This window comes from Barbus barbus (assembly GCF_936440315.1).
Source record: "Barbus barbus genome assembly, chromosome: 5".
NCBI lineage: Eukaryota > Metazoa > Chordata > Actinopteri > Cypriniformes > Cyprinidae > Barbus > Barbus barbus.
In genome coordinates this window covers 16,478,962-16,493,836 of record NC_136733.1, presented here as the reverse complement: position 1 = coordinate 16,493,836, position 14,875 = coordinate 16,478,962, and the positions used below count along the sequence as shown (strand labels likewise).

At 37.0% G+C, this 14,875-nt stretch overlaps 1 protein-coding gene across 1 annotated transcript in view; it reads right to left on the bottom strand.

The window, feature by feature from the left end:
- Positions 1-8,828, bottom strand: part of LOC306869448 (rab effector Noc2-like) — a gene marked incomplete at both ends in the record, with an annotated part of 105,089 nt that extends 96,261 nt beyond the window's left edge. Inside the window, 3 exons of the mRNA XM_079416227.1 lie at positions 8,212-8,341; positions 8,447-8,590; positions 8,752-8,828. Coding sequence (XP_079272353.1) covers positions 8,212-8,341; positions 8,447-8,590; positions 8,752-8,828 — 351 coding nt within the window. The remainder of the gene's footprint in view (positions 1-8,211; positions 8,342-8,446; positions 8,591-8,751) is intronic.
- Positions 8,829-14,875: the final 6,047 nt, after the last annotated feature.

Sequence of the window (14,875 nt, the reverse complement as noted above, 5' to 3'; positions counted from 1 at the left end):
GTGCACCACCACTGTTCCTTAACTTTTTTTTTTGTTTTTGTTTTTTACACCTGCAAGATAATTGGCAACGCCATTTTTTTGTGTGTGTGTGGATGTAGAAACAAGTCCAAGGCTCTCTAAATGGGAAACAAAATGAAACTGATTGCAGCACGCAAGTCCTAGCCAATCAGAAAGCTTGGAAGCGGCCTTGTCGTCAACTTGGACCAATGGCATGAGTTTAGAACAGGACTTTTTTTTTTTTTTTTGGTCTTAGCAATAATGAAAACTGTTGTGAAATAATTCAAACTTTTATGAAAAATGTTGTGAATTAAAGTTGTTCTGAAACAGTCACCCTTATGAATCAAATACTGACAATTATTTTAACTATTATCTTAATAGATAACTAATAAGAATGATAATTGTTTTAAATAAGTTAAATAAAACACAAATTCAATTTTTAAATGTCACAACTGAATTTAGGCATCACAACTGAATTTAGGCATCACAACATTACACTGAAAAACATGATACTAAATTTGTTAAGGTGGCAAACTATTTATTTTAGCTACATTAAAAAAAAAAAAAAAAAAAAAAACGTTGAAAGTTGGTCAACTAAATTTGTTTATTTAAATGTAGCTAAAATAAATTGATTGCAACCACTTACCTTAAAAAAACATTTAGTAAATTCAATGATTTAGTTTTTTTCAGTGTCGAGATGTACAGTACAAAAAAACAAAAACAAACAGATATTCAATTTGAGATTTTTAGTATGTGTTTGTTTAGAGACCAATTCTCATATTAACCAGTTGCTTATTAGCATGCACATTGCTAGCATATTGGTCTTTTATTAGTCCTTATAAAAGGACACACATTAATGCCTTATTCTGCAGGACCGTGTTTAAGGGCCTGTTTACACCTGGTCACTTCATGCGTTTTCTCTGATCGGATATCTGATTTGTTCAAACATTTCCATTTACACTTGGCCACATAAATGTGTCTTCGCAAAACGATAAAAATCTGTTCTTCAATTCCCACGCTAAATGCAAATTTAACAGAGTTCACGTCAGTTCTGATTCTGAAAGCAATAGATATGTGCTGCATTTTATGCAGTTTGCGCGTCGGCTTGCTGAAGACACTCAGCTACTCATCCATGGCGGTGCTTGTTGCATTAGCGCTGTCATATCTGACTATAACATGCCATGTAGCCTATAAAACGCTCTCACGTGTTTATTATTTTAATATTTTGGGAGGAGTAAAATTAGCATTTGTGGTTTCCACAACCAGATGCATTTACACTTGTCCAGTTTCGTCTGGAATGCGGCCCAGGCCACCTCCTGAAGTGGTTTGAGCGATAGGATTTAAATTCATCTCGAATGCGTTTCGGAGGGCATTTACACCTGGTCTTTTCACGATCGGATAGCTATCCGATCAGAAAAACGCATGAAGTGACCAGCTGTAAACAGCCCCTTAGATCCCTTAACCCTAACCCCACACCTAAATTGAACAACTACCTTACTAGCTATTAAAATTAAGCAACATTTTAGGAGTTTACTGAGGCAAAAGCCATAGTTAAAGTTAGTTAATAGAGAGAATTGGTCCCTAAACTAAAAAGTTACCAATTATATAAATAATAATAATAATAATAATATTAGCTGACAACCGATATGGTATAAATATACTGTGCAGCTTTAGTCACACTTCAAAATCATGGGTTTAACATTTAATTTCGGCCACATCATTGATTTCTGCCTCTTACTTTTCAAAGTAATTGGATTTATGATTTTCACCTTACGGATGATAAGCTAGTTCATGCATTCATGACCTCTAGACTGGACTATTGTAATGCACTGCTAGGTGGTTGTCCTGCATCTTCAATAAACAAGCTACAGATTCAAATGCAGCGGCTAGAGTTCTTACCAGGTCAAGAAAATATTATCATATTACCCCAATTTTACAGTCTCTGCACTGGCTACCTATTCAGTTCCGTATCATTTACAAAATATTATTACTTGCCTATAAGGCCCTAAATGGTTTAGCTCCTGCGTACCTAACTTGTCTTCTACCACGCTACAATCCAACCCGCTCCCTAAGGTTGCAAAACTCTGGACTTTTGGTAGTACCTAGGATAGCAAAGTCCACTAAAGGAGGTAGAGCTTTTTCACATTTGGCTCCCAAACTCTGGAATAGCCTTCCTGATAACGTTCGGGGTTCAGACACACTCTGTTTAAATCTAGATTAAAGACACATCTCTTTAGCCAAGCATTCACATAATGCATCTTATAATCTTGTACTGCAGTTATAGCTGATCAAATGTACATTATTATTATTCTTTAGCTTGAACAAATCATCATTGCTTAGATGGAACAGCAGCTACGCTAATTATGTCTCTATTTGTTTCTCTGTTTCTGTCATGAGATTAACATCCCATGATAACTAGGAATTACAGAAGCTTCAGTCTGGATCCAACCCTTAAATGATCTGAGATGACCGAACACCTGAGAAAAGATAATGCCAACCCCGAGGATGCCAATGCTCAGACAACAATAAGTTAAATATATTAAGGTTCTGCAATATATAAATATATTGTGGAAACTTAAATTCCTGTAGAGCTGCTTTGCAACGATTTGTATCGTAAAAAGCGCTATACAAATAAACTTGAATTGAATTGAATAAACTTCTGATAGGGCTGGACAATAATTCAATATCAATATGTATCGTGATATCATTTTTTTCAATAACAGTGATATAATTTTTAAACATTTCCGATATATAGTGTTTCCCATACATTTATTTATTTGTGGTGTTTGACTTCGTTGAATAAACATGAGCACTGCACGTTTCAAAATCAAAACGCGGCGCAGGTGATTTATATGAATGTATCTCTGAAGAGAACCGACTGTCTTCAGAACAGTTTTGATGGCATTTTCATTTTATCTGATAAAGTAGCGTTCATGAGCAGAGCTGCTTATAATACAGCCCTTACTGGGGAAACCACTAGCTCTACCTCTCTCAAAGCGCCTCCTACTGGCAGACAATCAGATTGCATTTTCAATAATAAGCCAGACTCCGACAACATGTTTTTGTTGTTACTCAATTTTTGTTTTTTTGTTTTCTGCAGCAACTCACTTGGAGTCAGTATAATTTTTAGTCTTTTTTTGGGGGGGACGGGGGGGGGGGGGGGGGGGGTTATAGAAATCAATACTTTTATTTAGCAAGCATGCTTTAAATTGATCAAAAGTGATGATAAAGACATTTATAATGTTACAAAAGATTTATATTTCATATAGATGCTGTCCTTCTGAATGTTCTATTAATCATAAGAAACCTGAAAAAATTCTGCACCGCTGTTTTCAACATAATAATAAATGTTTTTTGAGCAGCAAATCAGAATATTAGAATGATTTCTGAAGGATCATGTGACTGGAGTAATGATAAAAATTCAGCTTTGAAATCACAGGAATAACTTGCATTTTAAAATATTTTCAAATAGAAAACAGTCATTTTAAATGGTAAAAATATTTCTAAATGTTACTGTTACTGGAGGAGTTCATAGACTTGGAAAATTCATTTTTCATAAGTTTGTAGGTACAGACATCTGTTGTGGGCATTCTTGGTAGTTTTTATGAGGCTTTTTTTTTTATAGTGTTCATATCGATATCGGAATTATATCGTATCGACCGAAATCGTGATATAAATTTTGGCCATATCGTCCAGCCCTAACTTCTGATAATCAGCCTAGTAACAGCCTATCAACCATTCAAACCAGAATAGCAACTAGTTAAAAACCACTCCAAAAGACAAAGTGATTCTAATAAAAAAATTTCTACAAATCTGGTAATTTCAGCAATAACTGACTCTCAGATCCCACATGGTATTTGATCAACACAGTCTATTGCACAAATGGTCACATATTGTCTGAACACGGCGGTATTACCAATCTAATAATAATAATGATCAATTCATTAATTTCCCCTGCATGCTGAAAAGCCATTGTAATTCCAGTGAGGTCTAGAAACAGCAGCTGTTGAGAATGATCACAGGTCATGAGAGAGCAGGAGTGATGTGAGCTCAGGGTTTCTGTAACAGATGCTCTGTCCACACTGGCACAAACCTGCTGTTAAGGATCTCATTCAGTCTTTAGCACTCCTTAGTCCTGTGTCAAGGCACAGTGTGTCTCTGTCTCCAACTACTAACTGTAATCCCAAAGTTCAGTGGAAAGTATCGGTCTTATGCCACAACGTGCAATATCAGTAAACTAAAACAGTGTTTCAGTTACACACTGCCCCCTTGTGGTCATACTGAGAACAAGTCAAAGTTAAATCGATATTTCCAATAGCATGCTAAATTAAGCAGTATACTATATTTAAGATGTATATTTGAGCATACTACTTCAACACAGCTAACCTATGAGCTTCATGTTTCAATTTATTTATTTTTTTTTATTAAGGATAGTACTCTTGCGTTTTGGGTAACGTAAGGTCTGAGGGACATTATTTGAAGAGATTTTAATTTATTATCCCACATTACAAGATAAATATCACACGATCATAACTCAAACATGAGTCATCATGTAAAGTCGCGTCCTTGTAGTTGTAGTCTTTATTTAGCAACTGGTTAGCAAAAGAGACTGTTTCACTCGTCATGTTTTAGGATTGATTGAGTGTAATGTTACATTGTTTTTGTTATACACTACCATTCAAAAGCTTTTTGAAGTTAAGTCTTTTATGCTCACCAAGACTGCATTTATTTGATCAAAAACAAATTTAAATGGTAAAATTGTAAAATATTATTATACTTTTCTATTATATAGAATAGATTGTTTTGATGGCAAAACTGAATTATTTTCAGCACTCAATACTCCAGTCCTCAGTGTCACAAGATCCTTCAGAAATCATTCTAATATGCTGATTTGCTGCTCGAGAAAGTATTTGATGAATAGAAAGTTCAAAAGAACAGAATTTATTTGATATGTATTTTTAACAACATAAACAACGAACTATTCATCAGGTACTCTTATAAGCTATGATGTGACAACCAAAAAAACAGAAACATTAGCCCTATCTTATGTGAAGCATTTTTTTACTCCAAAATGTTGGATGCAGAGTAAGATGAGCCATTACATGTGAAAAAAGGCAAGTTCTAAATTGTAATGTACAGAAATCTCAAGGTATGTTATTTTTTAAAACAATAAGTGAGATAACACTGGCACAAAAGTTGCAAGTACTTCAGTTTAAGGTATTGTAAAGAAAAGCCTATATAACTAACCAAAATAATGCAAATGCAACAATAACATGGCTGATCTTACCCTAATGTCTACCCTAATGTGAACCACAGACCTTATTTTAATCATTAATCCAAATCCTCCATTCCAAAAACCTTTATGAAATTCCTGAGGGAACATGTGACATGTTCTCTTTAGGGTTTTGAACAACCCTCTACGGACACCTTGGCAATTGAATTGCCATTGGCTTGTAAATGTTTTAGTTTACTCGCCAGAGGGCCGGTACGCAGCCTTTAGAGTACCTGAACTTTTTTGTGGGTACTGGCACTTCTGACATGTTGCCAGTACTTGGATTAAAATTGTCAGGGTCTGAGTGATTAGGCTAAATGATCCCATATATGATTAGAAATTATATAGAAACCATGTAAATCACACTACCCAGGCGGGATCACATCTCATCTCGACCAATCACGTGAATGAACGCAAGCAGAGTCAGTCTACTTCATTGTGTGGTGCACGAGAGCATGTGAGTGGAGGCGCGTGGAGTAGTAGAATAATAATTAATTATTGATTTGAATCAGTACTTTATAACGAAAATCATATCTTAAAATGAAAAGCAGGGTTTAGCAATCACATCATTTTAAACCGTAAACTCAAACGAATTCAAACAGTAAGCTCAAAACAGCTCTAATGCCGATTATATCAGCGATTAAGGAGAGAATAGTGACTTACGTCCAGATGTCAATAAAATTATTATTTTCAGCATGTATTTGGCTTAAAAGCAAGAGTGTTTTATAATGAACGCTGATTATGCGGTAGTCAGAGATTTAGCGATTCTGAATGGATCTGTATATTAAAGGCGGGCGATTTAGTGGTCTTTGGTGTCTCCCTGTGGTCCTGTTTGGTATTGCACTAAAATAAATAAATGTGTATTTTTTTATAATATGTATATATATATATATATATATATATATATATATATATATATATATATATATATATATATATATATATATATATATATATATATATATATATATATATATATATATGTATATATATATGTACATACATGCATACATACATACATACATACATACACACAGTGCCTATAGAAAGTCTTCATACCACTTCATTTTTGTTGCATTATACTGTTAAACTGCTTTAAATTACTTTTTTTCCACATAAATCTACACCCCACTCACCATAATGACAGCAAAAACCGGATTTCTCACAACTTTACAAATTTATTAAAAAGGAAGCACTGAAAAAATGACATTGCACAAGTCTTCATACCTTTTGCTTTGACACTTGAAATTTAGTTCAGGATCATTCGAGTTTCACTGGATTGTCTTTGAGATGTTTCTATAGTACATTTACATTTATTCATTTAGCTGACGCTTTTATCCAAAGCGACTTACAATTGCTATATATATATATATCAGAGGTCGCACGCCTCTTGAGCAACTAGGGGTTAAGTGTCTTGCTCAGGGACACATTGGTGTCTCACAGTGGATTCGAACCCGGGTCTCTCACACCAAAGGCATGTATCTTATCCACTGCGCCATCACCACCCATTAACTCCAACTGGAGTTAACTTGTGGCAAATTCAGTTGATTGGACATGTTTGAAAAGGTACACACACCTGTCTATATAAAGTTTAACATCTGAAATGGATGTCAGACCAAAAACTAAGCCATGAGGTCAAAGAGGCTGGGGCTGGGACTGGGGAAGTGATCAGAGAAGACGGAAAGCTGAAAGCAGATAAATACAGAGATCTCTTTAATGAAAACCTGGTTCAGAGCGCTCAGAACCTCAGACTGGGCTGAAAGTTCACCTTCCAACATGATAATCACCCTACACACAGCCAAGACAATGCAGGAGTGGCTTAGGGACGACTCTATGAACATCCTCAAGTGGCCCAGCCAGAGCTGGGACTTGGAACCAATCAGACATCTTTGGAAAACCTATAAATGGCTGTCCACCGATGGTCCCCAGCCAACCTGACAGAGCTTGAGATGATCTAAAGAGAAGAATGGCAAAAAAAAAAAAAATATGCAGGTGTGCAAAGCTTGTTGCATCATACCCAAAAAGACCTGAAGCTGTAATTGTTGACAAAAAGTGTTTTATCTAAGTATGAGTTAAGGGTATGAAGACTTGTGCATTGTTGTTTTTTCAGTGTTTCCTTTTTAATAAATTTGCAAAGTTGTGATAAATCAAAACAGGGACGATAATAGGTGAGCGCCAGCCAATGAGATTGTCATTTGCGCATTAATTCCGCCCACTACCAGAAAACCCGGCAGTTCTTAAAAGCTGAAGAATTCCAAAAGGAACGCTGTTATTTTGACAGGAAAATACAACAAAGAATATCGTTTACATGCATAATTCTGCATGTCATGTAAGACTCTCTCGCTCATTCTTTCTTTGCGTGTGCGACGACGAGACATGCGCCTTCACACTAGAGTTTACGGTATGTCAAACACAGGTGCGCTGCACATCCATTCAGATGAACTGAAAAATAGCACAGATCGCTTGACTGAGAGTGAAGCTCTGAAGCGCTCAGTCATAGTGTTCAGCGAGGTTAAAATATATCTGTGCTAAACTTATATATTGAGCCTCCAACTCACACACTGGCGAGTGAAATCAGAGAATTTATTAGACAGCGGCTAATATTAGTCATCATTTAATCGCCCAGAATGAAGATTTAGTCGCATATGCAAGTGATTTACTCGCAATGTAAAGGGTTGTTGAATATCTTTTTTACTGCAGTATATAGCACATATACATGCATTGTGTACAGTATGCATATTTTCTGTAAAGAATGCTTAGATGACTTTCGGACTGTCCCTTAAATGTACAGATCTTTGCTGCCACTATGGGGCTTTTTAGTATTACTGTATGAGCCCACAAGTCTTTACTACATGGAAATGTAAAAAGCAGTGCAAAAAGCAGTGAGTGTGAGTGTCAAGGGTAGAGAACAAAATGTTTAGAAGATTTAGACCAGTTTGTACCATGCAGCAGTCCAAACAGAGGACGGAAGGAGAGCTCAGCAGCCCAAACACTTCTCCGCACAGCAGGCACTGTGACAGGCCGTTTCCCACAGCAGATCTCCTCATGTTCTCCAGACGCTCCACTAAACGCCTGAAACACACACACATCTAAAGTTACAGAAGACAGGACATTGTGTAACAAAACAGAAAAAGGCACAATAAAGGATAAATATGATGCAGACTGATAAAGTCTCACCCAATCCGGTGTTGCTCAATGATCTCGAGCTGTTCAGCGCGGTGGATGACACTCATGATGAGATCCAGCTCTCTTTTCTCAAGTGTCTGAGCTTTCCTCTGTCTCTCTGACTGAAACGTGTGGAAGGACCAGCCTGTATGTAACCTGGGTGGAATACAGACACATAAACGAGAGAAAAATATCATTCATCAGAAATCAATCACTATGATTGTCTTTTCCCACACACTCTTTACTTTGGCTGACTTGAAGAAAAACATGCTGAAATACAATTTTTGCAACAGATTTAAACAAACAAACAAACTTACTTTGCTCTAAGCGCTAGTTGTCTGTCATTGGGACAGACCCAGTGCTCATTCTCACTGCCAAACATGGTGTCTGTCATGTTTCACTGTGGAGCTGTAACAGATCAGAATGACAAGTCAAAAATCATTATGAGAATATTCAGGTGAATTAAAGTACGATGTAAAAGTATGAAACAACAGTAGCAATATAAAGTAGGTTTGAGAATGTAATTGATTACGAGCGTGAATATAAATATACAATAAACACTCAACTTCAACGTCACAGCCACTCATTGGCTTTGATAGGTGTTAGCTGTTTGTTGTGATGGAGCTTACATTCAATTATGTAAAAGTGTAAGGACGTGACTCAACTGATTACTTATTGTACATATTGTGTAGTCTAACACGGTCTCATTCCATTTAAGAAAGTGTACTGTTATTACTATTATTGTGTACTGCTATATATATTTGTTCTGGTACTGAATGGATCCTATTTATTTAATAACTGATGAGTTACATGCAAGTTAAATGAAAGAGGAAAAAAAAGCAATAAAATAAAAACTACTTTGATCAAATAACATATAGGCTTTGATAATATAATAATAAATAACACATAGTATATTATTTTTGCTCATTTTTGCACTTATATCATATATACTGGAGAAACACACGTAACCAGCCACATTCACATTTAAGACTATTACTGAATTAACTTTAACTGAATTAAATGTTAGAATCATTTATAAATCGATATTAAAAAAACTATTAGGGAAACCTCACAATAGGGTAAAAGAAGAAACACTTTCCAGCTGAGTAGACAACTTGACATTTGTATTTGTAAGACTATTGAATTTATTTATATAAATCAGGTTGATTAAATTGGTTAAATTATGTATATATTAATATAATAATAAATATGTATTATTATTGCTTTTTGTGTGTGTATATACACACATACATACTTTATGCATGTATATAATAATATTTTTAATAATAATAGTACTAGTAACAACAATATAAATAATTACAATAACAATTATTATTATTCTTTGTAATAATAATAATAATAATAATAAAGTTCCTATATACATTAAATTATTAATATTAACAGGCATGAAATTACAGGAAAACAATGGGGAAATCACATCATTTAAAAAAAAATCCTATTCATCTACCCTATTTGCTGTTGAAACAATCATGACTTTCAGTAAATTGATAAAAATTCTATATTTATAAACATCAAACCCACCCACATAATGTATTGTGCATAAGTTTAAGTCACTTGAAGCACTTGCTCATTTCTCTATCTCTCTCTTTCTAACACAGACACAATCTACACCTTTACGGATAAGCGAGGCCAAGTCCATTTCCATTTCCATTAGAACTACTCTTTATCTCGCTCTGCTGCCTCAGGCACAGATGACAACGGCTCCAACAAACTACTTAGTTACACTAGCAAGACTTATAGTATACGTACAGCATTTCCTCTCATGCCAATAACTTTATTTCTAGAGAAAGAAAAAGTCTAGCAAACTACAAACAGCAAACCCTGGTATTTACTTGAGTACAGATATCAATATCACTTTCTTTCATTTGCATTTCACACACTGCAGAAAACTCTGACTGATAACCAGTAGGGATTTCAGTCAGAGAAAATACATACTCTCTAACTACTGTTTTTAACCTGGGATACAAAATGACCAATCCACCAATCCATTTCCTCAAAGAAAACACCCATATCCTCTTGCTCATTCTAAATGACATAGAAAAGGGGTAGGCAGAGTCCTTATTACATTAACTACAGGTCTCTTACTCCAGGCAAGGCTCCTTTTTAAGACGTAAAAATTCTGGCATCCATTCCAGTTTAATCCACTTAATAGCAGTTAGCTAACAGGCACAGAGAGACAGAAAGAGTGTTTACCTTACAAGAGGACAGATAAAGTACTCTGACCGTCTCTCAGCATGAGAAAGTGAGAGTAGAGGAAATAAGGAGGCGGCGGAAACTCCTGATTACACTGATCTCAGATCAGGTTTGCTACCTCACTTGCCATGGATCAGGTCACATGACCTAAGTACAATTCATCCAAAACATCCTGCTCCTCCACTGATTACAGTAATTGAATAAAGAAACAAAAGAGTGACGGTGGTACAACCAAACTGAGACAGGCCTCATAGGTGCTAGAGGCCAAAGGCTTTACTATTGACCTGGCCTTTAAAATCGGTCAGTATAAATCACAGTAATCTCATTCGCTAGGTCTGCTGCAGCACTAAACTGTTTAGAATAGAATATTAAGGGACAATTACATTGTAAAATTTCTTGTGGAGTAAATATGTTCACTGGTGGCCGTGCAATTAAGCAGCATGGGAGGTTGACAAGTTGCAAAGACTGCATCTTTTTGAAGTGTCTGAAGCGCCCAGTAACTATAAATGCAATGCAGTTAAAGTCGCTCTGAGCCAGCTTTTAAAATTCAGACTAAATTATGCCTGTTCAGGCCCACCTCAGCCCCTTGTATGAAAGTACACAGTTGTAATAGCCGTGTAAATGCATTTAAGGGGGGGGGGGGGGGGGGGTACAATGCTGTTTCATGCATTCAGAGTTGTTTACACTGTTAAAGATTGAATTGTTGAATTCTCATGCTAAGCATCTCACTTCCGGGTTAGGACAAGTTTCTGAGAGTTTTTTTCGATCAAGGTTCTTGCTGACGTAAACGACGGTGGAACTCCTTATATGGGCATTACTCCCGGAAGAACGCGCCCGTGCACACATCGACCAGAGCCAGAGCGAGCCCATCAACGTATTTCATTCGACTGCACTGCTGCACGGGACTCGCTCGGGAAGAATGTCTCTAAAGAAGTGTGTTTTTGGTTGTGAGGGAAAGATAACCTTGTTCAGCTTCCCTAAAGAAACCATCGTTACGTGAACAGTGGATACAGTTTATTTTTTTCGGGGCAGCAACGGAATTTCTCAAGTCTGTTTGTTGACGAACGTTTTATAAACAAGGCCCAGTTAGACGCTGGATTTGCACATCGTTTAATACTGAAAGATAGAGCAGTCCCAGCTATAAAAGATCCCGGTCATGATTCAAAACTGCAGACAGTAAGTGAAACGGCATCAAATGTCTCTGTTTTGTTGGCGATCGGCGCAAGTGCTCGTCACTCTTTAGCTCCGCCCACACGGCACGCCTCCAGGAGCTCGGCTTTTTCTGGAGAGAATCATAAAGCTGCATCTTTCTTTTATTAATATGATAAAACTAAAGACTTTTTGGAGATATGAAGGATGCAGTACTACTCTATAGGTACTCAAGATTAACATGAGATTGGGTGAAACTGTGTGTGTTCGGTCCCCTTTAAGCCACCTCTGAGCAGCATTAAACAGTCTGTGTAAAGACACCTAAATGCCACTTCAGGAGCGCTTCTGTATCATTTCTGAAGTGTAAATTTGGCTTTAGGCTGCTCTGTGCCTGCTTGAAAGTCTGTGCAAAGACGCAATGCTGCATAAAAGCCAGACTAAATTATGCCTGCTCTGACCCACCTCAGCCCCTAGTATCAAAGTGTAGAGTTGTCATTGCTATGTAAATGCATTTGCCACCTCTGAGCAGCATTATTAAAGAGTTTGTGTAAAGACATCTAACAAATGTCACTTAACAAGTGCCTCTGTGTCACCTTCGGAGTGTAAACTTGGCATAATATATGAAAACAAAGCGTCTTCTTTACACAGCCTGCTCACAAGTCTGTATAAAGATGCAAAGCGGCATAAAAGCCAGGTGCAATTGCTGTGTAAGTGAATTTTTACCTTTGCCTTTGCAGTGTAAATTCGTTATTATTCCATACAATTACTTGTAAATACACCCTATAACTTCGGTTTTGCTAGCTTGTTTAATAATTGCAGAAGTTCAGTCAATAAAACGTTTAAACCAATAAAATCACCTCAAGCACATAAAACTGAAAAACACTATCTGCACACTTTACCACTTGTAAACATATCAATGTCACTGCCGAGTGTTATTTATTTACAAAGACACTTTTCAAACAAAACATTTCACAAAAAGAAGTTTGTTAGGCTTTAAGTGACAAAACAATAAAACTTCTGCAACACTTTCTAGTTGGAAAAGAGTTCATGTGAACACCTGTGTGAAATTGAATAGAGATGACTTCAAAATCGTGGGAATCTGATTTTGGCCTAATGGTTAGAGAGTCGGACTCGTAATCGAAAGGTTGCGGGTTCGAGTCCCCGGCCGGCAGGGATTGTAGGTGGGGGGAGTGAATGTCCAGCGCTCTCTCCACCCTCAATACCACGACTGAGGTGCCCTTGAGCAAGGCACCGAACCCCCAATTGCTCCCCGGGCACCGCAGCATGGCTGCCCACTGCTCCGGGTGTGTGTTCACGGTGTGTGTGTGTGTGTGTGTGTGTGTGTGTGTGTGTGCATTTGTTCACTACTCACTGCTGTGTGTGTGCACTTGGATGGGTTAAACGCAGAGCACCAATTTCGAGTATGGGTCACCATACTTGACAATACGTCACGACTTTACTTTACTTTAAAAGTACACTAAAAACACATTGAGAGCAGATAGCTAGAAACAAAAATGGTTCAAAAAAGAAAGTGGAGCTAGTTTGAAGAAAATTTCTGTCCCCATTTGCTTGGTCTTACATGGTTTAATATGTTATCTAATGCATTTGACAAGTGACAATCACATTTATTTCGTTTAAAACAAACTGCTCAATTCCCAACCAAACAACATAAAAGGAAACAAACAGATGGTCTAAACACAACACAGCATGCCTTACCTTGAGACGTGATGTTTGCAATGGAAAAAAACAGAAGTTATTTATTTTCTTCCCAAATGCCTGACACAAACCCCCATCGGCAGGGTCAAAGCTGCGCACACTCAAAAAGAAAAAAAAGGTAGCAGGTGTCACAGAAAAGAAGGTAATCCCGTGGATAATGGTGTGAAGGTGTGAGAACGCGTGTGCTTGGAGGTTTGGAGGTCAGCCACGCAGTAGTTTATCTAACTCTGCAAAAAGAGCGCGAGGGGAAAATCTGAGGTCACACCTTCCCACCACAGCAGATGCTGGAGCGCTGAGTGACCACGTGCTCCCTCCGGGCACACGCGCGCAGGTTTCCAAGGTGAAAAGAGGAAGTGCAATGAATCAGTGCATTTAAAAAAAAAATAATCAGAGCGATTATCTTAAATACTACAATACAGCTAACGTTAATCTCAAAAATTCGTTTATTGTCATTTTTGCTAGGACGTGAAACAAAGTACGAAGACGCCAGGTCATAGAAGTAGATTAATACAGTGTATGTGACGCAGTAGGAATAAATACAAATACTTAAGAGTATTAAAACATGAATTTTCATTCAATTTCGTTATTAATAAGTCACAGACCAACCTGGAGAAAAAATGAAATGCAAACACTGGAAACTCTGGGCATCTGTGAATTGCTAACTTTACCTGCCAAAGAGGCCAGTGTCTCTGTATCTTAGCAACAGGCGCTTGTGAAAAAGTAGACAGCACGCGCACACACTTATACACGCGCACAGGAGGAGGAAAAACACAGTTGGAAAGCAGCATGCTATGCCACCAATAATATGTTCTTATCCCTGAGGTATTCAAAAAACAAAAACAGACGTTGAGTTAGTACTGACAGGTGTATTTTTCTGCCTGCAGGTTGCGTGGGAGTTTTTGTTCAAACGTCTAAACAAAAGACAATGTGCTTCTCCTGAGGTAAGATCCTTATAAATGTATCAATGTATAAAAGAATCTATAAATGCAAATGCATGAATCTCCATGAACATGATTTTACCTTAATGTTCAGGACATATGCCTAGAGAAAAACACTATGGGGTGCAATATACAATGAACAAAATTACATTTCAAACCAAAATGTCTATTCATCAAAGATTCCTGATAACGTTTTCAAGACTGATAATGATAAGAAATGTTTCTTAAGATTCAAAAATCAACATATTAGAATTATTTCTGAAGGATCACGTGACACCGAAGACTGCTGAAAATTCAGCTTTGCCATCACAGGAATAAATGACCTTTTAAAATATATTAAAATAAAAAACTAATTGACCAGGCAGGGAGACCAGCTAAAATCAGCCTGACTAGCTACAGCTGCTTTAAGCTGTTTTTTGTTTTG